General features: G+C 36.0%; 3 protein-coding genes and 1 long non-coding RNA gene across 6 annotated transcripts in view; 1 reads left to right on the top strand and 3 right to left on the bottom strand.

The window, feature by feature from the left end:
• Positions 1-484, bottom strand: part of kcnn1a (potassium intermediate/small conductance calcium-activated channel, subfamily N, member 1a) — a 67,907-nt gene extending 67,423 nt beyond the window's left edge. For all 3 annotated transcript variants that reach the window (XR_015477860.1, XR_015477862.1, XM_087239764.1), the window contains exon 1: positions 433-484. The gene's annotated coding sequence lies outside the window, so the exon portion shown is untranslated. The remainder of the gene's footprint in view (positions 1-432) is intronic.
• LOC141378156 (uncharacterized) lies at positions 444-13,847 on the top strand. The gene is made up of 3 exons (XR_015478496.1): positions 444-548; positions 935-1,095; positions 13,569-13,847. It is a non-coding gene; the product is annotated as an uncharacterized LOC141378156 (long non-coding RNA).
• insl3 (insulin-like 3 (Leydig cell)) lies at positions 3,444-4,806 on the bottom strand. Its single transcript, NM_001115053.2, has 2 exons — positions 4,527-4,806; positions 3,444-4,125 (listed from the first exon to the last, which is right to left on the bottom strand). The coding sequence occupies exons 1-2, from the start codon at positions 4,711-4,713 to the stop codon at positions 3,851-3,853; spliced, it is 462 nt and encodes a 153-aa protein (NP_001108525.2). The 5' UTR covers positions 4,714-4,806; the 3' UTR covers positions 3,444-3,850.
• On the bottom strand, positions 11,248-21,282 carry si:rp71-39b20.4. Its single transcript, XM_087240823.1, has 2 exons — positions 19,733-21,282; positions 11,248-13,931 (listed from the first exon to the last, which is right to left on the bottom strand). The coding sequence occupies exons 1-2, from the start codon at positions 21,050-21,052 to the stop codon at positions 13,632-13,634; spliced, it is 1,620 nt and encodes a 539-aa protein (XP_087096949.1). The 5' UTR covers positions 21,053-21,282; the 3' UTR covers positions 11,248-13,631.
• Between the last annotated feature and the right edge of the window lie 1,613 nt (positions 21,283-22,895).

The raw sequence follows: 22,895 nt of genomic DNA on the forward strand, positions 1-22,895 counted from the left end.
GCTAGAAAATTTCAAAGCTTTACATTACAATTATTTTATTATTGTTTCAATTCTTTTTTATTCAAATGTCCAAATTCTTGTTATTTGCCTAATAAATGACAATAGGCTCCAGATTTTTATGTAAAACCTCAACAAATTCTTATATTTTTTTCTAATGATATATGATGTAATAAATTTGTATTTTAAAAAATAATATAAATTTTATTCTAAATATTTAGGAAATATTTTTGTACATCAAAAAGTGTGGTTATGATGACCATTCGACAAGCTAATCCAGCTAAAAATAGAGCTTAAAATGTCACTAAGACGAATTGTTTAAACCTCATAATTAAATAGAAAATGAGGCAAATAACTGCAAAAAGGTCCTCTTCTTCAGAGAAAACAACCGTCCCTTTCACCAGGGGCTGTAAACAATTAAAGGGTTTTACCCACCTGACAGTCTCGGCGTCCGTTTCCACAGGAAGCTCAGCTACCACAGTCTTTTGGTCTTGTCGCTTTTTGGTCTCTACAAATGTAGGACGTTTGTCAGCGTAAGCCATTATTGACAGGTAAGAAATCTTGCACTTCGTAGCCATAGTGACATAGATCATAGGCCTCGTGAAAACTTATTTACGTTTATTTTCGCGCTCTTCAGCTTCAGTGAACGCGCAGGATGATTGACAACACCTCAGAAGCCTTGTGGTTGGCTGAAGTCGCCATGATGTTAATACAAACTTAAAAAGTAATACCTGGAACACCCAAGGTCCCAACAATAGCTACTTTTGTTATGGTGAAATCTCAGTCTGTTTACTCTGTGGTCATAATGTGGTAGCTATTTTAGACATCTTTTTGGGTATTTCTCATCATTGCATACACAGAACATGCAAAAATGTACACTCCCAGCATCGGAAATATGTGCATTCACTATCGATTTACACGGATCCCTCTCTTGCAGGCTACATCATAATATTCATTTGTCCTGGACGGCTGAATAAGTGACAGTAATAGACCGAGGCCCAGAGGAAGAAGATGAAGACATGCTATCAAGAGCAGCTGTGACACGGCAGCTGGTCTGACAGTGTGTATGTGGTCTGAATACACATCTTTTCATCTAAGGTACCATTAGAAGGTCACTGATCTTGTGTATTCAAATGTATTAGCATTATCATTATTAGAGATATCAGTAACATGTCAGAGGTTTTTTTTCTGAGGTATTTGCATTGTGCTGTTTTCTGAGCAGTTTTAGGAAAATTGCTTCAATCCTGATGTATATACGTAGATCTGTACAGAGCTGGTTTAAATTTTTGTAAACAGTAAATGCTTTTTTATGTGAAAAGTTAGTTTGAAGAAATGACAGCTGCTGATTTTATTACTAGCCATACGCCCTCTAGCGGTAAGTTTCTAACAAAGCATGCTGAACTAAAACAAGAAAAAAATACACTACCACGAAATTTAAATAATCATCAAATCTAACTGTGGTAAATCATAGTAAACAGTTTACTGCATTTGTATTCTGAATTATGTTAATTTACTGATGACATAGGCCTATACAGACTGCAAGTTATAGATTAGACATTATCTTTGAATTGTCGGATTTATTGCACATTGTGACTATAATCGCACAAAAATTACTGCCAAGTCAATCACCACCAGTTAATGATGAGAAGGTTGTGTTAAATACGTACCTGTTTACCAACCGATACAAAGCTTTACTTCTCAACAGTGTAAGAAGCATTTAGTTTCATGCAGCTGAAGTCAGAACTATTAGCCCCTTTAATTTTCTTTCTTTTTTTAATATTTCCCAAATTATGTTTATCAGATCAAGGAAATTTTCACAGTATGTCTGATAATATTTTTTCTTCTGGAGAAAGTCTTATTTGTTTTATTTCGGCAAGAATAAAATCAGTTTAAAATTTTTTTATAAACATTTTAGGGTCAGAATTATTAGCCCCTTTAAGCTATTTTTTTCCGATTGTCTGCAGAACAAACCATCAATATTCAATAACTTGCCTAATTACCCTAACCTGCCTTGTAAACCTAAATAACATTGTTAAGCCTTTAAATGTCACTTTAAGCTGTATAGAAGTGTCTTGAAAAATATCTAGTGAAATAATATTTACTGTCATCATAGCAAAGATAAAATAAATCAGTTGAGTTATTAAAACTATTATATTTAGAAATTTGTTGAAAAAATCTGCTCTCCGTTAAACAGAAATTGGGGGAAAAATAAACAGGGGGGCTAAAATTATGACTTCAAATGTATGTCCCCAAAATGTATAAAGATGGGTTCATGGTACACTAAAAAATGCTTTCACTTGCAAAAAAATTAAATGAACACAATAATTGATTTATACTAAACTACAGTATACAATTAGTACTTATTTTTTCATTCAGTTTCACATACACTACCGGTCAAAAGTTTGGGGTCAGTGTGATTTTTAAATGTTTTAAATATGCTTCTGCTCACCAAGGCTGCATTTATTTTATCAAAAATAAAGTACAAATTAAATTAGTAAAATTGTGAAATGTTCTTGCACTATAAAATAACTTCAAAAATAGATTATAATTTGATTTATTCATTTATTCTAGTGATTTAAAACATGAATTTTCAGCTTCCTTACTCAAGTCTTCAGAGTCACATGATCCTTCAGAAATCATACTAATAATAATTATCATTGTTATTGTTATTATTATTATTATTATTGGTAATAGCAATAAAAGCAATAATGACTGGAGTAATCATTTCATTTGAAACTACATACAATAAAAAAAAACTGTTATTTAAAATTTAATAAATATTTAACATGGATTCATTCATTTTCTTTTTCGGCTGAGTCCCTTTATTAATCTGGGGTTACCACAGCGGAAAGAACCACCAACTTATCCAGCATATGTTTTATGCAGCAGATGCCCTTCCAGCAGCAACCCAACACTGGGAACTAACCATACACACTCATTTACACACATACACTGCCGACAATTTAGCCTACCCAATTCATCTGCATGTCTATGTATTTGTGGGGGAAACTGGAGCATCCGGAGGAAGCCCACTCGAAAGCGGGGAGAACATGCAAACTCCACACAGAAATGCCAATTGACCCAGCCGAGGCTTGAACCAGTGACCTTCTTGCTGTGAGGCGATAGCACTACCTACTGTGCCACCATGTCACATAAAAATTTAACAATTTTTATTTACATTTAATAATAATAATTTTCTTTAAAAAAAACTGGAAAAAAAAACAGACTCCAACATTTAATCTGTCGTGTATGTCCCCAAAAATGTCTATAATGGCAGGTTTCAGTGTTGCGTTATGCTTAAAATAATTTTAAATTGCAAAAACAAATGTATAATAATAAATAAATAAATAGATATAGATTAATATAGATATTGATAAATATAGATTTTGAAAAAGACTGTAGTTTTTTCCTCTAAAAACCTTTGTTTCATTTGCAACTTTTACACTTTAGTAAATGCATTAACTACCGATGAGAAATCCATTTGTTACAGGATTTATTAATTTTTGTTAACATGAGTCCACAAATGCTACCTGTTAGCTCAGGTCTATTACATACCATTAACAAATACATTCAATAGCAATATATGGATTTAATAAATAATGATATGAAATAAATGTTAAATTTTAAATGCTTTAGAAGTATTTTTATTGTTAGCCTATATTGTCAAACTTGTTAGTCGGCTCCAGAGTAAATATGTCAACAAACAATATCTTATTGTAAAGTGCTATAATGATGACTACACATTGTGCAACAGCAAAAAACAGCAAAAGTATTGTAGATGCAATGTTTAATAAGCGTAACTAAATGTACCACAGCTTTAGAAAATCGTCAAGGCTCTACATCTGATCTGAGTTCAGCAGTACTGAATCAGTTCATTCATGGTGCATCCAGAAGTACAGCAGACCCCTGCTGGGCCCGCATCACGCCGACTCCTGGACGACACACTGAGATCCTGCATGGTGGTGGAGTGATCCAGAGGCTCTGCTGGTGGGCTTGTGTGCTGGCGGGGGTCTGGATGCCCTCTCACGCTCTCAGGGGTGTCCCGCTCCCTCCACTGCTCATCTTCAACAGCCGGAGACCCTCTCTGGTGCACAACGAGGTCTCTATCCAGCCAGTTTTGGAGATTCCCTGAAAAATGACATGAGAGGATGAGAAAAGATGCATTAACCCTCATCTTGGGTTCTAATCAGCTTTTATTATTGTTTTGGATCAGTGGAGTAACATCTAGCACTGAAATTGTGGGTCAACTGTTATCATAATGATAACCAAAACTGTATCGCACATTCCACAATAATAAACAATGTCAAAGCATTTACACTTGCAGGACTGAGAAATCAGAAAACATATAGTATTTTTAAGTGCATAATACATTTTTGAATCCCAATTTTGAGCCAAAAATGAACACCAAAACTCAGATGTTGGGTTAAACTTTTCAGTTCCATTTTAACCCAACAACTGCTTAATAAGATGAAAACATATGAAGTAAACAAACAGACAACAACATGAATGTCTGAAAAAGTCAAACCTACTATAAGGGTATGCGAAGTGAAGGTCTGAATCAGGCATGCTGCGTTTGACTCGAAAACTCCCACACGATGCGACCACCGTCCGAACGAACTCACGACCACAAAGCTTCACTCGCACATCTTCACTCTCAGCCATGGAGGTCTTGAGGAGGATTAAAAAAGATAGAGATGCAAACAACTTAATGTTCATGGTGTTTCTCGGGGTGGTCAAACTGGAAATGCACTGTATTCGAGAGTGTTTGGGTATTTCGAGCTACCTATCAAAACCAGTTTGGGGGCCAGTTTTTATATCCCCATCAGACCTCTGGCGTGCACGCTTCTACAAGAATCTATCAGGCCTTGAATGAAGAAAATCATGTTCTGATCTTTCAGGCCTTCAAGGATTTCAGATAAAACATGTCAGCTGTGATATATGAAATTGCTCGGGTTCAAGGAAAATTGTGATATGTGGTCACACTTTTCGTATTTTCTTATAATATCTCTTATAGGCTTGACGAAATGCGTCAATGAAAGTCTACTGTCTCATGTTAGTGGAGGATGGTGTCATATTGACGTTCTTATGCTGTCATTGGATATTAGCGGTCTGTTTAACTTAATTCATGATGGACTTTTTTGTATGTGGTTGTTTATCTGTTTGTTTATGGAGGATTTGAGAAATCATTCAATTAGATATTGAAGTATAAAGTTAGAATGGCAACCCTCTTACCTAATTAGTACTGGTATTTATATGTAAAAATTTATAAAAACAAATACTTCTAAAAATATTAATGAATATAATGGTAATTACAGATCCTTGCTCTGTTCCGGTGCCAGATCAACACCAATAATTGAGAGGAATTGAAAGTGTTCACTAATTTTGATCAGCATGCATGTTTAAATGTAATATTTACTCCCGTTATGATCACTTGAAATAGGGCTAAGCATTGATCTCAAAATGTATTAAATTGTGCTTTCTCTTAATTGATTTATATATAAACTGTAGACTCAAAACAGATTTTTGCTGCTTGTTCAAACTGCTTATTTAAAATGAGCTAAAACAACACAATTCTTGAGATTTTTTTTTTTTTGGAGAACTTAATTGTTTTATGGTCAATCCACTTAATCATTAATAGTTAACCTAATTGATTTGTGTTGGGAAAACAAGATTTAAAGGGCACCTATTTTACCCTTTGTAAGATAAGCCTTTAGTGTCTCCAGAATGTGTCTATAGTTTTATTGCTCAAAATACCCATCAGGTTATTTATTATAGTCTCCAGAATCTGCCCATTTTGGTGTCTGAGACCTTTTTCTTGGCTGCTACATGGAGGGCGCCATAGCGACCAGCGTCTTCTGGTAGAATGTTTAGATCTTCCGTTTACAGCGTTTACAACTGGTAATTTGCACTCCGAAAATAGGTTTCAATAGCGTTTTGAGTAGATTACGTGGTGTTTTTGTGACACACAACTTGAAAGGTGTGTGTTAAAGCCGTTATAATCTGTCAGATGTGGTTCAAGCCCCAGAGAAAAACGTTCTAGTTCACATGTCTGCTGTCAGGGATACAGTGTGTGTGTCTGTGTGTGTTTTCCCAGCCTGTCAGCTGTTAGCTCAGCAGCTCTTCACTACACACACACACACATACACACACACACACACACACGTAATACTTTACTGCATCAAACCAGATTACTGGCATAAAACGTAACAGGTATGTAGGTCATGCAGTTTTCAAAACTGACCAATAAAAAGTCTGTTACTGATACTCTGCTGGCTGATTTGCATGTTCATTCATCGCGAATCGTTTATGTTTCATTTATTTAGTGTGTGTTTTGTATTATTTACCACAGTTTGTGTTTTTCTGTCATTTTAAATTGTCACTTTATTTTTCGTTTTGTCAGTTATTAAATCAGTGTGTTAGTAGGACGGTACAGCCCATGTGTGTGTGTGTCAAACATTATAGTGAATTACATTTGTTCGGGTTAGTTAAATGTTTGAAAAGAGAGAAACTTGACTTTAGTGATGACGAGGCTTCATTTAAACGGCACAAGATGCCATATGACAACAAGGGGAATGCCTCAAAGCAGTTTTTTTTCCATCCTATTAGTTCATATTTTTTAAATGATCAGTCCAGGAGGTAGTGTTGATCGACAACAGTTTTAGTTCAACGTTGATAAAAGCAGGTAAAATAGATTAAAACTATCGTTTCAAAGCTGTCCAAATGTGACTGTTTATACGCATCAGCTGTCGACCAGAAGTTCTTATAGCATTCTCCTTGCGCGTACACGCAGAGCATAAAGGGAAATTTTTCATTCTTAGAAAAAGGTCTAAAGCTGTTTTTGTAGCCAGTGGCTTAAAAATGCAAATGAGCTGCTTCTTCCCACACACCTGCTTCTGTAACATAAATATATTCACTAGATATCCCATACAGACCCTGAACATGAGTCAAATCTGTCGCCAAATTTGTACAGTGCTCCCAGGACAAATGTCATTCATTTGCACTAGTCAAGACTAAAGCCAATGTGAAAATGGTGGACTCTAGTGCTATGAACAGATGTAGTAACAAGCAAACAAAAAAAACAAAGCACAAAAGCAGAACATAGGATTTCGTTTTTTTTACGTTTTTGTAAGTTACAAACTTTTGTGCAAAACAAGTAAAGTTATTGATGATAATACAGTCTCTTACTGCATTGACCATAAGGCAAAGTAGCACCAACTCACACTTAAGCCTAGGCTTATGCTAGTTTTGTTAAATAAAAACAGCGAACAATGAAAATGAAATATGACACCAAGATTGCAAAGCCAGAAACTTATTGTTGGCTAAGTGAACGAACGTAAGTTATAAGTTCTAATAACATAACCGTGTCTGCACCTTAATGTGCTTACTGTCCACCCTAAATTATGAAATATTACTATAAATGTACCATTTAGATCTTAAAAGTGGATATGCACATTAAGTCGCAAGGATAGTGATGGTTCACACGAGTTGTTTATAACGGAAATTCATTCACAAACTAATCACTCCCTCTGTTAGCATTGGAAGTGTAAGCATGAGAGGGGGTGTGTTTCACGACACGAATTAGATCAAATTTAACAGGGAGGGAAGATAATACATTTCCATGCACACAAACACTTACTCTTTGTCTGTAATAGAGATGCACGGTTGGCGGTTATAGCCGCGGACTCCGCGGATAAACCGCGGATCGGGCGGATGACGTTACGAAAAAATAATATTTTAATTAAATTCGGGCGGGTGGCGGGCGGTTGTACTGTTTTTACAGGCATAGCTGGTGCACCAACGAAAAAGCCTAGGACTGACTTCACAGAATAGGAGGAATCGGATACACTAATTCTGGATGAAGTACAGAAGTATTCCTCTACAAACTTCCGTATAGACGGATCAGCAGAGGAAAATCTACTTTCTTTTAGGGAGAAATAAGGCCAGTCATTCCCACGACTACAGCACCTTTCCAAGAGAATTCTATGCATTTCAGCAACAAGTGCTGCGAGCGAGCGCTCCTTCAGTGCAGCAGGGCGCATTATAGTGGCTATGCAGGCGCTCCCGTCTGAATCCTGACACAGATGCTGTTTTATTCCTGCATTGTGCTAAAAAAAAATCAAACTAGACCTAAGGTCAGGCATATTAAACCAATTAGCCTATGTTATTTAGGCTACACATATGTTCAATATAAACTTTTGAGTTCGGTCAGCTGATAATTTTACGTTCATATTGATTTAGCCTATTCTATTCTAGACATGTTGGCCTCGCTTTTACGTTCTGAGACTAAGGTTATTTTGCCAGAATTTCTTTGTCGCAACTGTAATGGCGTAGTATTTCGTTATGCTTCAAGTTTGAGGGGAATGGGGATGATCCTAAGTCCATGGGTTATTGGGGCACTTGTCATACATGCACTTAGCCTGGTCAGACTTTATGTTCGCTCAAAAAGGGATGGCATATCTATTTTTCTAATTTAATTTCTAATTGTGGGGGTGACTGAGCCTATAAGGCTTAGGCACGATAAGACGTTTTTATTTTAAAAAAATTCAACTGTTTGCCAAAGCATGCGACTATAGCCTATGCCTACATTAAGATATTTATGTTAATATTTTTTTACTGCCTGTTGTTTCATTTGGCATATAAAATAGGTATTGTCTGATAGAGATATAAATAAAGGTTCATCTGTGTCGCAGAACTGGTGTTGTTTCCAATTTCTACAAGATCAATAACATCCACAGCAAAAAATAAAAAATAAAAAAATAGTCGAAAAACTGTGCCCATTAATTAGATGTGCAAGGCAAGCAGGTACGTTTTTGGGGTTGCTATGGACAACTACAAATGTAAACATTATTAGGCTATAATGTAAATGACTTATTATTCTATCTATTTACTAAAAAATAAAGTAAAATAGGCATTTAGTAGTAGGCTAAATAGCAGCATGTTGAAATGATGTGTCAATGCGTTTTCTATAGGCTACAATAAAAAAAGTTGTACAGTACAGTGCGTTTAATTTAGGCTATTTATTTACTTTTGTCCCTGTGCGCCGATTGGAGACGGAGTTCACTGCTGATATTCTGAGAGCTCGGGTGCTTCTCATTTCTTATTTGTGCATCCTCGTTTCCTTTCCTTGCTTTCTTTCCTCGTGTTTCCACCCCACCGGGATACGAGGGAAGGACGCAAGGAAAAGACTCAAGGACCGAGGAATCGAATCAAGTGAAAAGACACGTCCTCGTATCTTTAGCGTCACTTCAAAGCGTCGTCAATTAATGACTTGCACGTTTGGATTAACTGCATGTCTACATTAAAGTCATTCTCTATTCTATAATGATCAATAAGGAAACATTCATTTAATAATAAAAAGGAATAAGCCATTCAAATAAAGAGCCCAATCAGCAGATGGCGGGCGGGTGCGGTTTTAAAAATTGGTCAAAAATGTTACTGCGGATGGATGGCGGACGGATGATGAATTTTGTCATGCGGTTGCGGATGAAATAATAGCCCATCCGCGCATCTCTAGTCTGTAATGCACATGCAATCACTTATCCATCGATGTAGAAAAGTGATGTAAAATTACAATTTTCATAAATTAAAAACTGCCACTGGGAAAACTCCCAATCATAGATGCATGTATAAATGTTTACATATCTATGGTTCCAGATGGCCAGTCCTTCATTACACCTTGGTCCCACATTCATTTCAAAGGAGCACTACTCTGTACTAAAATGGCAGCTCTATTGACCCATTCCTTCCAATAGACAACAACAGCGCAGGCGACATCTAAAGTAAATATCTATGCTTCTGTTACAGCAGATAAACAGCAGTCAGTGATAGAGACAGACACGGATGAAGCTGAAATAAGGTCACTATAGTCAAAAATACCAAGGAAGTTTATTTCATGTGTGTGTGGAGTGTATTCAAGCCTTTCTGAAATGATGATTCTCACAAAGGCTGTTTGCACACATACACACACACACACACACACACACATATTAGTATTTACTGACACCATGCGGCCGTGGTGATTACAGCGGTTAAGAATTACAGAATGATTTTACTGTATTTATTACGAACATGCTCTGTTTAAAAACATTTTAAACTTATAAAACATTAAAAAATCACAGAGAGTGAAGCAAATTGTTTTATCTTAATAAATTGTTCTGTGGATGTGTTCTGTGTATTCATATTATAGAAACTTGGCGTCTGTCAATCAATTTAGTGGACGGGGCAAACTGGACTCCTACAACACTTTGCGGTCGGCCTCAAAATAGGAGGGATTTGGATCTTATTTAAACATCAGGAAATTTAAAAAAAGAGACTTATTGTGTTTCAATCACTCCAATATGACTGTGGACACACATTTCTGTCCAAACAGCTTCCAAAAGTTGATTTTCGTCATAAGTGCCCTTTAATTGTGTGGAACCCTACATTTTTTTTACGGAGTAGATACACACACATATGGGTTTCTCGAAGAATTTCCTTCCCTGGCTTTATTGTATTAATAATAAAAGCACATTTATGCTGTCCCTATAGTTAACTTCCCTCATTATCTCACAGTTACGCATAACTTTTTAAAATGAAAGATTATGCATGATAAAATGGGTGCTGTGCACTTTCTTTATTGACCTTTAGGCAGCATTACTTTTAATTTGATACACTGATTATTTAGCTATTCGTTTCGGCAGCTGGAGTGAGTTCAGCTCAATGGTAAAAAACGACAGACTGGAAACATAATTAATAATAAATGCATCCATTAGTTCTTCCAGTATTGTCTAAATTCACAAATTGTCCCATAATTGACCGTTACACAGTAATTCCCTGCTGACCTTTCCTATACAACAAAGGCCACTAACACTAGCAGCCGTTATGGGCTCTCGTCTTTACTCCCACTTAATTGAAGTTGAACATTTCACTTAAAACAATGGCATCACAAGTCCTCTTGATCCTTAAATCCTATTAGACATTAAGGCAGATCGCTTGACTTCTCACTGACGGTAGCTTATACGTGTTCGCTTAGCGTTTAGATTGTTTTCCGAGAAGGCAAAAAAATGAAGATGTTCATGGGAAAACACTGAAAACAATTCAAACAAAGCCTTTTATACTGAGCCAAATGAAAGCAGCTCCTCTGAGATTTGCATTGTGCTTGGGCTAAATACAAAAAAACAAATGTTCTGCATGTAGTTTTACAGAGCCTAAAGCTTTTTATTAATGATTACACTGAATTATTTATGTGGGGACATACAAATGATGAACTAGTTCCTTCTTATGAGCTCTTTTATTAGTTTTCTGATACACGCAAGTTGCAGGAACATGTTATGTAATACAGAACAAAGAGGATATGTTATGTAAAAGTTTTAAAGAACCGTATATAAGTTTAATATGATGAGGATAGTATGATGGATTCAGGGGGAAATGGAGGAACAGGATTTTTTAACCATTCTACAGATACAGTTTAATAAACAACAATAAATACAAATGATAAAACAAAAGAAATCACCCTTCAGGCCATCCTGAAATGATCAAAATGTAGATTGGGATCATCTAAAGCAGTGGTTCTCAAACTGTGGTACGTGTACCACTAGTGGTACAAGGGTTTCATTCTAGTGGTACGCGGAAGAATCACTGAATAATAAAAGAATAAAATGAACACACTTTTAACCAGGTTTTCCAGGTTTTGATGAATAGATTAATACTTTACAACTACAGCAGTTTCCTTTTTACTTTTTAAGAACAGTGCCACTTGTAATTAACCTTTATCAGCACATTTTAATTTAAATGGAAAAGTTTTTTTTTTTGTCTGCAAGAATAGTTAATATTTAAACTTATAATGTTTAAAGTGGCTGACAATCATACATATTCTTAATGATAGGAATAAATCTGCCCCATTTTAAACTGTGAAGAGCTGTAGCTGTTTAATTAGGCCTGCTATGCTATACTGTATCACAATGCTTGCCATTATGGTGGTACTTGGAGAGACTTTTTTTCTGAGGTGGTACTTGGTGAAATAAGTTTGAGAACCACTGATCTAAAGGGTTGATAAAGTGCTTACTGAAGTGGAAACATGTTTATGAAGTCAAAGACACGGTCTCTAAAAGCACCTCACCAAGAACAGAAACAGTAAAAGCAACACTCCAAATACACCAAAGATATCTGAAGGCCACATAAGTCTCATTTGATCCTCGGAAATCCTATTTGTATTAATTGAGGAAGAAACTTCAACAGAATCTCAGGATTCTAGTTTGTTTATCTATTCTGCGCAATTCTACCACTTGGCAATGATGAATCATGTGACCTGAAAAATCGGATTGTTCAAAATACTTCTCTTTGTCCAAAATAATAATAATTGTCTGCCTTTGATAAAGCCCGTTTGTTCATCTGATACAATTTTTGGAAGTACATTTTTAAGACGAAAGGCTAATACTTTGGCCAATATCTTGGCATCTACATTTTGTAAAGAGAAAGAATGATAGGAACAATTAGGATTATTAGGATATTAGGACTATTAGGATTTTTTTTTCTTTTTAAAAGGAGAATTAGAGAACTATGAGTGTCTCTGGTAAGTAACCATGCTCTAGGGATTCCATCTACACTGGTAAAAGTAGGGGGGTTAGATTATTCTGAAATTTCTTTAACATTTCAACGGTAAAGCCATCAGGCCTCAGGGCTTTAATGCAGCACACAGTTTTAATTGCCAGATTTATTTCATTAATGTCTAGGGGGCATCAAGGATTGTGGCATCTGAATCAACTGTGATGACATTTAAACTTTGTAGAAAATAAATCATAGCCTGTGGGTCAGATGGAACTTCAGATGTATAGAGTTAAATAAAAGGATTGAAAATGGCATTTATTTCTTCAGTTTTAGATATCAGATTACTAACTGAATCCAAATTCAAAATTGAAACCATTTTTAATGATTCAATTCAATTTAGCACTCTAATTGTCTAATCAATTGAAATCATGAAAATGATTATATAAATTCTACTTCCATTTATCTTCTATTAAAAAATTATTTATGCAAGACAAATTATGAAATTGTCCTGTTGTTTATTTATTTACATTCCACAGTACAATAGTAATTGGGATTATATTTCTGTCACAGTGTTTTCAAGTTAGTTAAAAATTTGTTGTGAAGATAGTTCAGTTTTCATGTCTACATGATATAACAACAGTTTCCCGCAGATAAAATTGTAAAAATGCAGATAAATTGATTCTTAGAGCAGCTCTGGAGATGAAGTTTATGCGTCCGTGTCCTTTTATAGTGATACAAAAGTTGGATTGAACACTGCATGCATTACTTGTGAACCAAACCACTCGTTCATTCCAACATCAAGACTTATTTATTGTTGTTGTTGTCCAGCACTTTATATATATATATCAGCTTTTGTACTTTTTATTAAGTAAATTGCAGATTCTATCCTTTTTCCAGACATTATAATGGCCCTATGATTATTTAACATACGTACTTCGACAAACGAACAGAAATGTCCAAGCCGTTTGTAAGCCACCCTAATGCTAATGGCCTTATGTCCTTTAACCTGAATTTCACCCATCAGTTAAACCCCTGTTTCATTCAAGGCAGGCTGGGAACCTGGGCTCACTGTTCGAGGGGAGTGAAGGCAGAATGACCAACATGGACGGTTAGTGTTGACACTGGCCGGTGTGATGCCTGCTGTCCTCATCAGACTCCTCGGTTTGAGGCTCGAAGCAGTTGTCGAATTTCTTCCGCAGTCTTTTCTTGAGGTTCAGACCCCTCTGGATGTTTGTGTTTGTGCACTCCTGAGCCTTTAGCTTGGCGTAATAGTCAGAAAATTTGTTGAACAGGATGGAGATTGGCATTCCATTTAAAATGATACCAAAAGAAATGCAGCCAAAGGCCACCACTCGACCGGAGTAGGAAATGGGCACCACGTCTCCATATCCCACAGTGGAAATGCTCACCTGTAAAGGCATAAAAAAAGACAATGTATATTTATTTACTGCAAAATACACTCTAAAAATGCAAACTCAGTTATTGTGTAAATTATTTCATAGAAAAGCATAACCCAAATGAATTAAAATAATAAACGAATAGCTTAGATAAAACAGCATGAAAAGAAAAACAATATTTTTACACTGCAAAAAAATCTTTTTCTTAATTAGATTTTTTGACTTGTTTCTAGTCCAAATATCTACAAATTCTTAAATCAAGGTACATTTTCTAGACAAGCAAAACATATTGTATTGCTAAGTGAGTTTGAAAACTAAGTGAGTTTTTCCTTGACACAAGCAAAATGGAATAAGCAAACTGATCTTGTTTTTCCCTTTAACATAAGATTATTTTGCTTATTCCATTAGCAGATTATTTAACTTGTTTATGTTTTGCAGTGTATAAACATGCCTTAAATGTCTGTCTAAAATTTAAATAACATAAAAACTTCCTTTTTGTTATTGTTTATTGCCTATCAAAATGATTATTGTACACAAAATAATTTACGTTTGGTGTTTGTTCAAACTACTTATTTAAAATGAGCAGAAACAACACAATTCTTAAGTTTTTTTTTGGGGGGGGGGCTCTTAATTGTTTTATGTTCAATCTACTTAATTTTGTAAAAACTAATAAGGTAACTTAACTCCTTCATGTTTCTCCGACACAAATTGATTGTGTGGAGCCCAGCATTTTTACTGTGTAGGTTCAGTAATAATCAAAGAACATGTTTCTTTTATTGTCTTAACTCATCATAAACATATGGAAGCCTAAGAAAAATGCTTATTCTAGAGGAAAATGTCAGATTGCACTTTTTACAGACATGTTTTTGCATCTGAACTTTTCAACTGCCCTGTTAAAATTACTGGTTGCTTTATATTTTTAAGCTTAATCAAATTAACCTTATGAGTCATATAAACATATTATGTGTTAATTGACTTAAAACAGCTTGCATAACCCATAAAATTAAGTTAAAACATGATTCACTAAGTTTAAAAATTTATAATTAGCTAAACAATATGCTGTCGTGACTAATTGATCATATAGTTTTTACAGTAAATTACTGTAGGTAAATAAATTACAGGCGGAAAAGTATAAACAGATGTGTAAATTTAAAAGAACTATGTATTCTTTTGTTGCATTGCTAATATTAAGTATAAATAAATGTAATATTAATAAATATAGTAACAGCTGAAGATTTTGCATTTATTTCCATATTTGACGTAAATTGAGTTGAAACACAGCACAGCATTTGTTAGAGACTCAACAGACTTTACTGTTTATAAAAACTAAAGTGGCATAGCAGAGTTATTTTTCCAGTTTATTAGCTCAATGATTAAAGTCAAATTTGTGCAAGCAAGGCAACTTAGTAAGACTTAGTAAGCCTCCAGGAAGTTACAAACTAATCTAACTTTTCCAATCAGCACGGATGCCTCCAATTGAGCGGCATTACAAGGTATTATATAAGATTAAACACAGCTGCCAGAGGATAAAGACCAACAATTTAAAGAGGATAGAAGAATACAACAGCCACAGCAAATGATAATAATGATAACCGTGAAAAATAAAACCCACTTACAATGCATACAGACACAGATTCTAATATTTCAGTTAATAGGTGTAAATTATGACAACATTTACATAAAGTACTTAGCTTTTATTTTGGTATAACGGAAAACAAATAGCATCAGAATTGAATTTATTGCGTCTATCGCTATGTTTTTTTAGTATTATTAGTGTTATTATTAGTTTTAGTGTTATTTACATTACATTTACATGCAATCACTTGGCAGATGTTTCTATCGAAAGCAACTTACAAATGTGAAAACAGAAGTGATCAAAACAAAACCAGCAAACAATTTTGTGTTTAATAGACGTCTAATAGACATCTAAACATAGATAGCTTGGCTAAAATAAGGCTGATCTTAGGCTGTCAGTGATATCTATTCTTAGACGTCTATTAGATTTTCACTGACAGCACAAATTTAGCCTTGTTTTAGCCAAGACGACTATGTTTTTAGACGTCTATTTGACATCTGATAGACATCTTTTAATCAACAAAAAATGCTTGAAAGAACAACATGTAAATGGTAATACAGTACACAGCTATGGAAAGGTTCGGCTGGATTTATTTATGGTTTTGTTTTTGAGTAAAACTTTTTAAAAATGTTGTTTTATTCTGTTAAGTGACTTTTCTACCCAATTAAAAAATAAAAATGTTGCCTGTTTAGCATAAAATAACAGAAAGTTTTTTTTTCAAACACATATTTATTCATGTTTAGGCTATTAAATATCAGTGCTTTAACTTCAGAGTAAAGAAATCGATATGTTGTTGATTTTCTTTCATAATAATTGAAAAATAGAGTTATAATTAACTGCAATTTTCTTTAAAAACATTTTTATTAAAATTAAATTCACTTTAATTGAGCTTCATTTAAACAACCAAAAGCACCAAAAGTTTAACAGTTTTTTTATTTTTATTTAAATAACAATATAAGAGTTGAATGAAAAACTGAGTCATATACAAAACCAGAACCTGATCACCATGGGCCCCCTGTGCACCCTCTCTATCGCCCCACATCAGTGTCTGACATCACTGACACTCTTGTCTCTGAATGAGAGCAAATCCCCACAGCTATGTTCTCAAACACTGAGTTGAAAGCCTCCCCAAAATAGAGGAAGCTGTTGTAACAGCACTGTCCTAATAATAGCCTGGGTTTTAACACCGTGTCCTAACTACACATGACGCGACACTGCGACATGTGATAAAAGGTGTCTTTTCCATGTTAAAGTTAGTTTTTGCATTAACCACCTACAGCTGTAACATGCAAAGTTTATATTTCAGCAATGTCATGGCTGAACAACATCATAAACTACAATAACAATGACAACTGCCTCAGGTACTGATTATGTGCTTCATTCAGTGTTAAAGGCTACTAATGTGAGTTTTAACATCATTTTAGGTGCATTTATTGCTATATACTGCAAAATACACTCTAAAAATGCTGGGTTACTTTCATTTAATTTTTGGACAAACATATGGACAAACTCAGTTATTGTGTAAATTATTTCATAGAAAAGCATAACCCAAATGAATTCAAATAATAAACAAAATGCTTAGATAAAACAGCATGACAAGAAAAACAACATTTTTACACTGCAAAAAAATAATTTTCTTAATTAGATTTTTTGACTTGTTTTTAGTCCAAATATCTAAAAATTCTTAAATCAAGGTACATTTTCTAGACAAGCAAAACATATTGTCTTGTTTTCAGAAATATGCCAAAACTAAGTGAGTTTTTCCTTGACACAAACAAAATGGAATAAGCAAACTGATCTTGTTTTTCCCTTTAACATAAGATTATTTTTCTTATTCCATAAGCAGATTATTTAACTTGTTTATTTTTTGCAGTGTATAAACATGCCTTAAATGTCTATGTCTAAAATTAAAATAAAATAAAAACTTCCTAAAAACTTCCTTTTTGTTATTGTTTATTGCCTATCAAAATGATTATTGTACACAAAATAATTTACGTTTGGTGTTTGTTCAAACTACTTATTTAAAATGAGCAGAAACAACACAATTCTTAAGTTTTTTGGGGGGGAGGGGGCATCTTAATTGTTTTAGGTTCAATCTACTTAATTTTGTAAAAACTAATAAGGTAACTTAACTCCTTCATGTTTCTGATGTGAGTTTTAACATCATTTTAGGTGCATTTATTGCTAGGCTGAAATCTAGCAAATATAAAGTTTAAACATGAACATTAGAACTGTGAATCGAAGTGCACACCATTTTTAAAAGGCTTAATATGTGGGCGGCATGGTGGCTAACTGGTTAGCATGATTGCCTTAGAGAAAGAAGGTCGCTGGTGGACCAGGAGGGCTTTCTGTGTGGAATTTGCAAGTTTTCCCTATGTCTGCGTTGGTTTCCTCCAGGTATTCCAGTTTCCTCTCCATCTAAAAACATGTGGTAAAGGGGAATCGGAATAAACTAAATTGAGTGAAGTGTGTAGATATAATCCAGAACAATTGGTTCATTACGCAGTGGCAACCTGATAAAGCATGGATTAATCTGGAGGAAAGTGAGTAAGGTTAAATGTGTATTAATTAGATTTTAATAATGTTCATTTCATTGGGAGTGAAGAGCACCATTCAGCACTTTTGAGCGGTTCTGGTATTAAAATGTTTTAGTCTTAACGTGTGAGGTGCGGACAGACAAAATGCTTGCCAATGGAATCTTGTCATGCTGTGTGTTGTTAGGAAATGGTGTAAGGGGTTATCAAAGGCAGGGGTTCCCAAACCTTAGAGCCCGCAATCCACAAAATAAAAATCACAGTGACTCAGGGCCCCCACTATCCTCAGAGGTGGTTATAAACATACAAACTTGCGCACACACTAATAGATCTATGTAATCACAACACAAAAAAGTACAACAGACTAACAATAATTTTTTGTCAGTATTTTTTATGAATTTGTTTCATTTAATATTAACCTCTTCTAATGAGTAGGCCCTGCGCGCACAGAATTCCACAGATTTTCCGCAGATTTTCTGCAGATTTTTAGCCCATCGTTAATTCTGTTTTTTTACTTGAGTAAATGAGTGTAAATGTATATTTATTCCGTTTTTAAATTAATTACAGTAATATTATTGACTAATATAAAAATTTCCATCTGATTTATGGACCATGCAGTTTGTACTGTAATATTTTCTGTCTTTTAGCACATATATGAGAGACTTGCTTTGTTTACCAAATAAAGTGAATCTAATTGGATTTGCATTTTATACATTAAATACAAGTTAAAAAAATATAATTTTTTTCATTTCACATATTAAGGTTTCCGTTTGGCCCTGCTAATAAGACTGGTGGGCATATCACAAGTCTATTCTTGGTTTAATTTTGGATTCATCCTCTAAATTCAGTTGTATACAAGGTTTTGAATCTTTGTATGTAAAGTGCCGTAAAAGTGTCAACATTTCCCATGGTGCTGTAAAAGCAATTTGCTGCAACTGACGCTATTAATATTAAATATTACAATTTATACTATTAATATAACGTGAACACCCCATGGTTCGCAATACTAAGGAAAAAGGAAATCAAATGGCTGGTGGCTTTTTATTTGCATGTTGTAGTTTTTTATGTAACTAGTAAACACAATTTTTACCTCCTGTATGTTGTGGATAAAATATGCTAATTCTAATAGTTTAAAGTAATTTATTTGATTTTTGGAAATCACCAAGCGACCCTCCCACATTGTCCTGTGACCCTCCCAGGGGGTCCCAACCCCAACATTGGGATCCACTGATCTAGGGTATGGTGTTCTCTTTAAATAACACCATGGGTGTGGCCCATGTTCATTCATTCATTTTCTTTTCGGCTTAGTCCCTTTATTAATCAGGGATTGCCACAGCACAATCAACCGCCAACTTATGCAGCATATGTTTTAAGCAGCAGATGCCCTTCCAGCAACAACCCAACACTGGGAAACACCCATACACTCTAACATTACACTACAAACTATTTAGCTTATTCAATTCACCTGTCTTTGGACTGTTGGGGAATCCGGAGCACCCAGAGGAAACCCACGTGAACACAGGGAAAACATGCAAACTCCACACAGAAAGGCCAACTGACCCAGCCAGGGCTCAAACCAGCGACCTTCTTGCTGTCAGGTAATTGTGCTACCCACTGCGCCACTGTGCTTCCTTTTTGCTCATGTTTATGATGCTTATTATAATTCTGCTAATTGTGGTGTAGAAGATTTAAAATGTACTCACCGCTGCCCACCACCAGGCATCTGGTATGCTGCTAAACGGCGTTCCTGCCACGTCCTGCTCCACCGAGTGCATGAGGGCGGAGAAGGTGAAGATCCCCATGATGATGAAGAGAAACAGACAGCAGACCTGTTCAAAACACTGGCGAAGAGTGAAGCCAAACGCTCGCATGCCCGTCGAGTGCCTCGCCAGTTTCAGAATGCGAAAGATCCGCATGAGTTTGACAACTTTAAGTATTTTGCTAACTTTGCTAACCCTCGCCATTGTTTTCAGGTCATCTTGGACACTGACATCCTCCTGGTCTGCAAAAGCCTCAAAAACCAGCTGAATAAAGTAGGGCATGACCGCCACTAAGTCTACAAAATTAAGTGCACTCTTCAGAAAATGCTTAATGTCGCATGTCGTCAGCAGGCGAAGGAAGTACTCAAAGGTGAAGAAGAGAATGGAGGTGATCTCCACACACTCCATGTAGGTTCTGCCATAGACTTTATAATCTTTCAGCTCGCTCACAGTATTGAGAGTCATTGCCACTATGGAGATGAGCACAAAAAGGCTTGAGAACACAGCAAAGGCCTTAGCGGACATCGAGGAGTATGGGTTCTCAATCAGGTCCCATAGCACCTTACGAACATCACCTAAAAACATACTCTTGAAACCCTCCTCGCTGTGCCTAGGCTCGATTTCCGCCATAAGCTCCCTGTTCACTTTCAGCTGATCTCTGATTTCATCTATTTTCTCCTCGTAGAGAATCCGGCAACATCGAGGGCTGTCCCTCAAATGCAAACCCCAAAACTGCATCTCTTCCTCAAAGTTGACAGGGCAAAGACTCTCCATTACCCATAATACGTTGCTACAATAAAAGTGGAAGATGTAGTGGAAGAAAGTCGGATCTCGGTCAAAGAAAAACTCATTGGTGAGCACGCAATAGTCATCGCAGAGATTGAGCTGCTTGATGGGGTCTTTGCACAGGGCTAAGCTTCCTATTCTGGTTTTAGGGTATCTGACAGCCAGGTGTTTGGGAATCGTGAAGACTTTCCCACCTACATTAACATTGATCACAGTTGAATGGCGGTGTGGCATCTTCGCCGCTTCGACCTCACTGCTTTTCCTCTTTTCTTGCTCTCTTCTGTCAGTCTTCTGAGGTGACGGAGTGTCGAGGTTATCCATCGAAGTCCAAGGTTTCACAGAGCTGTCTTGTGAAAAAGGAAAGGCACTCTCTTCTTCCTCTATACTCTGTGAAAAGCTGGCATTGAGTTTGGCGCTTGCGAAAAGACTTGAACGTCTCTTTTTCAGTTTTTTCAGATGTCTTCTTGGTTGATCCATTTTGCAGTTACGTCTTAAACAATGTGCGTGAAGGTAATGTGTCTCTTAAAAATGCCACAGAAGGAAGATTCCACAGTCAAATTGTACACATCCTGTTCGAAGTCTCAAGGAAGTGTCCAAACAAACGGAGAAAACATATTCCACTGCTTCTATATTTTGAGAGTTTGCAATAAAGCTAAAAAAGACAGAAAGAAAAAGCAACTGTATTTGTTTCAGCTCAACTGAAGATCAAGAGTTAGGATTTGCCCCACCTCACTGAAGCCATAATCCCATTGCTGTTCTTTCTGTCCTCAGCAGAGTTAAAAATACAGTCATGAGGATTAGTGTCGTGATTTAAGGATTGAGCCCTTGGAGGAGGAATAGCAAAGGATAAATAGCAGGTGTGGGGATATTAAATGCTCACCGCAAACTTCAGTTTATGTTGCTTTTAAACAACAGGAATGCAGCGTTGTGCTGAGTCTGATATTTAAACAATTCAGCGCAAATCCAATATGAAAATCCTTTAATCCCAAAATTTACTTATCTTGTTCGGTAGCATTGCCTCCACTTTTATATCCTCTCCATGTGTGCTTGCTGGCACATTTTAACACTGATATCATTAGACAACACCTCGAACGTAAAGTGCATTTACATATGTACTGTAATATGTATTTATTTAACGCATATATAGTGTATGGCCATACACCCAAAGTGCTTCGCAATTATGAGAGGTGTCTTTCCACACCACCACTAGTGTGCAGCATCCACTTGGATGCTAGGGTAGCCACAGGACGACGGCGCCAGTGCGCTCACCACACACAAGTTATAGGTGGAGTGGAGAGACAGTGATAAAGTCAATTAGGTGGATAGGGAAGATTGGGAGGCCATGATGGATAAGGCGAGATGGAGGGAATTTGGCCAGGACACCAGTTCCTCCCCTACTCTTTACGAGACCACAGAGAGACAGGACCTCGCTTTAACGTCCCATCCGAAAGACGGCGCTTACTGAAAATTTAGTGTCCCCTTCACTATACTGGGGCATTAGGACTCACACAGACCGCAAGTTGAGCGCCCCCTTCTGGCCTCACTAACACCACTACCAGCAGCAACCTAGTTTTCCCATGTGGTCTCCCATCTAGGTACTGACCAGGCTCAGCTCTGCTTAGCTTCAGTGAGAAACCGTTCTTGGGCTGCCGGGTGAAATGGCTGTGACCATATATTATTAGTCTTGCAAATAACTTTTAACAAACTATTGAAGTACAGTGAGAACTGTTGCATTTCTGTCTTGACATTGAAATTATTAGGCCAATGCAAAATTCAATATAAATTTCATTATGTTCTGTAAAAATGTAATCATTTTATGCATTTTATGCAATTAACAGGCTAATTTCATATAAATTCTTGACAGATCCCTGGTATCTGTTCTTCTCTAATTTCTTGATGCCTATAACTATGAATTTTAGCATGCACACCATTAATATATTGTTCTGTTAATTGTTTCTTTCTATTTTTGTTTATTTAACTTCTATTTTAATTTATGGCACTTCATTTTTGCATCTCGTGTTTAAATACATATGAACAGCAGCTACGCTAATTATTTTCTTTATTCTCTTTTTCCATCTGGGGTTACTCGTCCTGAGGCCTCTGGAAATTATGCAGCGCCACTGATGCAATCCAAGACCTGTGAAGAAATTATGTTATCCTGATCCTGGTATTATTATGGTATCCATAATCCTGGACCAGGCTGTATCCTGAGCTGTCGCTGTGAGGGTAATGGAGGAGAGGTAAGCATGATCTTCCTGAAAGATTCCAGTGATAGACAAGTCTCTGCATTGGTCCTGTGGGCCAGCCTGACCTCCCGCTA

This window comes from Danio rerio, chromosome 2 (genome assembly GCF_052040795.2).
Source record: "Danio rerio strain M-AB ecotype USA chromosome 2, GRCz13ab, whole genome shotgun sequence".
NCBI lineage: Eukaryota > Metazoa > Chordata > Actinopteri > Cypriniformes > Danionidae > Danio > Danio rerio.